This window comes from Ursus maritimus, unplaced genomic scaffold (assembly GCF_017311325.1).
Source record: "Ursus maritimus isolate PB19 unplaced genomic scaffold, ASM1731132v1 scaffold_39, whole genome shotgun sequence".
Classification (NCBI taxonomy): Eukaryota; Metazoa; Chordata; class Mammalia; order Carnivora; family Ursidae; genus Ursus; species Ursus maritimus.
The window spans coordinates 74,854-76,819 of NW_024426541.1; the positions used below are offsets into that span (position 1 = coordinate 74,854).

At 37.4% G+C, this 1,966-nt stretch overlaps 1 protein-coding gene across 1 annotated transcript; it reads left to right on the top strand.

Annotated features, from left to right (window-relative positions):
* Positions 1-394: 394 nt before the first annotated feature.
* LOC103656617 (olfactory receptor 4K13-like) lies at positions 395-1,339 on the top strand. The gene has a single exon (XM_008684024.2). It carries the CDS (start codon positions 395-397, stop codon positions 1,337-1,339), a length of 945 nt encoding a protein of 314 aa, XP_008682246.1.
* The last annotated feature ends 627 nt before the right edge of the window (positions 1,340-1,966 follow it).

The following is a 1,966-nucleotide window of genomic DNA, read 5'->3' on the forward strand; positions in this document are numbered from 1 at the left end:
GTGTCAGTAAATGCACTTCCTGAAAAAGATAAAAATCTATTTTGTGGATGCCTTCGAAAACTCTTTTCTATCATTCTAATAAGTTGTGTTCACATACAGTCTGATCTGCAGCTGAACAAGAAGGGAGAGGTTTTCTCAAATGTCCAACTGACCTTGCCCCTACTAACCAACATGCACATTTCATTTAGTTGGCTCCATTCCCTCCACACTTTCTACTGTTATGTGGTCTTGTGAAATATCTCCTGCAAAATACAGGAGATATTACCAAAAGGGTTGTTTGCCTGCATAAGAGACAGGATGTAAGTAAAGATCAGGTTTATTGACTTGTCAGTCCCTATGACATCTGTGTGTTCTTCCCTCTTCTAGGCAACCTCTGACAAACTCATACAAAAGGATGAATGATCTCCCGAACAACAGATCAAGTGTTTCTGAGTTCATCTTGCTGGGACTTTCCAATTCTCAAGAAATTCAAATATTCTTTTTTGCAATCTTCTTTCTTGTCTATGTAGCCATCATAGTAGGAAACCTCCTCATTGTGATTTCTGTGATAGTCGATAACCATCTTCACTCCCCCATGTATTTCTTTCTGGCAAATTTATCATTTTTTGACTTGTGTCTTTCTTCTGCTACGACTCCCAAAGTGGTTGCAGACTTCCTTAGAAAACGCAAGACCATCTCCTTGTGGGGCTGCATGGCCCAGATGTTTTTTGTACACTTCTTTGGGGGTGGAGAGATGTCTCTTCTGATAGCTATGGCCATGGATAGGTATGTTGCAATATGCAAACCCTTGCACTATAAGACCATCATGAATCGCAGGGTGCTCATTGTGTTTCTACTGCTCTCGTGGGCAATTGGGTTCACACATACCACAAGCCAGATGGTTTTCACTGCAGGTTTACCTTTCTGTGGTCCTAATGTTGTGGACAGCATTTTCTGTGACCTTCCCCTGGTCATCAAGCTTGCCTGCACAGACACCTATATCCTAGAACTGTTGGTGGTTGCTAACAGTGGACTCCTGTCCCTGGTCTGCTTCATTCTCTTGCTCATATCCTACGTTATCATGCTGGTCACCATCTGGCAGCACTCCTCCAGTGCATCCTCCAAGGCAGTGTCCACACTATCTGCTCACATTACTGTGGTCACTCTCTTCTTTGGTCCCACTATCTTTATCTATGCTTTCCCATTCAATAGTTACTCTGTAGATAAGTTTCTTTCTGTGTTTTACTCTATAATCACCCCTCTCCTTAATCCAATTATTTATACTCTGAGAAATCAGGAAATGAAAGCAGCCATTAAGAGACTGAGCAGCCAGCATCTTGGTTCCTGGCTCACTTCCTAAGTAATGCCTATAACAACTGATTGATTGTGGTCTCTGCTATTTGGGGATTTTGAGTCTTTAATATTTATTGGAATAATTACAATGAAAATATTAAATACTATTTCCCTCAAAATTCATAGAGTTACTAATGTCAGTTTTATTAAAAATTTAATGGAAAATGTTCATAACACAGATTCAATACCTAAATAAATGTGCATTAATTCCTTGTACTTCCTTGTCTTAGAGTTCAAGGAAACAACCCCGGTGAATGTTTAAAATACCTAATCATAAATATTCTTACAAAAATTTTATAAAGTTTTAATGGCTCAGTATGTAAAAATAGGTAACATTTCTATGACAACACACTATATGGTGTTTAGTATCAATTTTTTTTCCTAAAACTGTATTTAGTAACTTAATAGGTGTTAAAATATCTGTCAATTTTTGTCAACCATATGAATTCTTCACAGAGGAATTGTGATTTGAATGAGAGTAAGAATATCTTCTCACTATATAGCCTCACTATGCTATATATTTAGTATAAGGTAAAAATATGCCTAAAAACAAATATTTCCAACATATCTTTGAGTACTCAGATTTCAATGGATCAATATCAACTGAAATATTAGAGATTAAAACCATGAACTG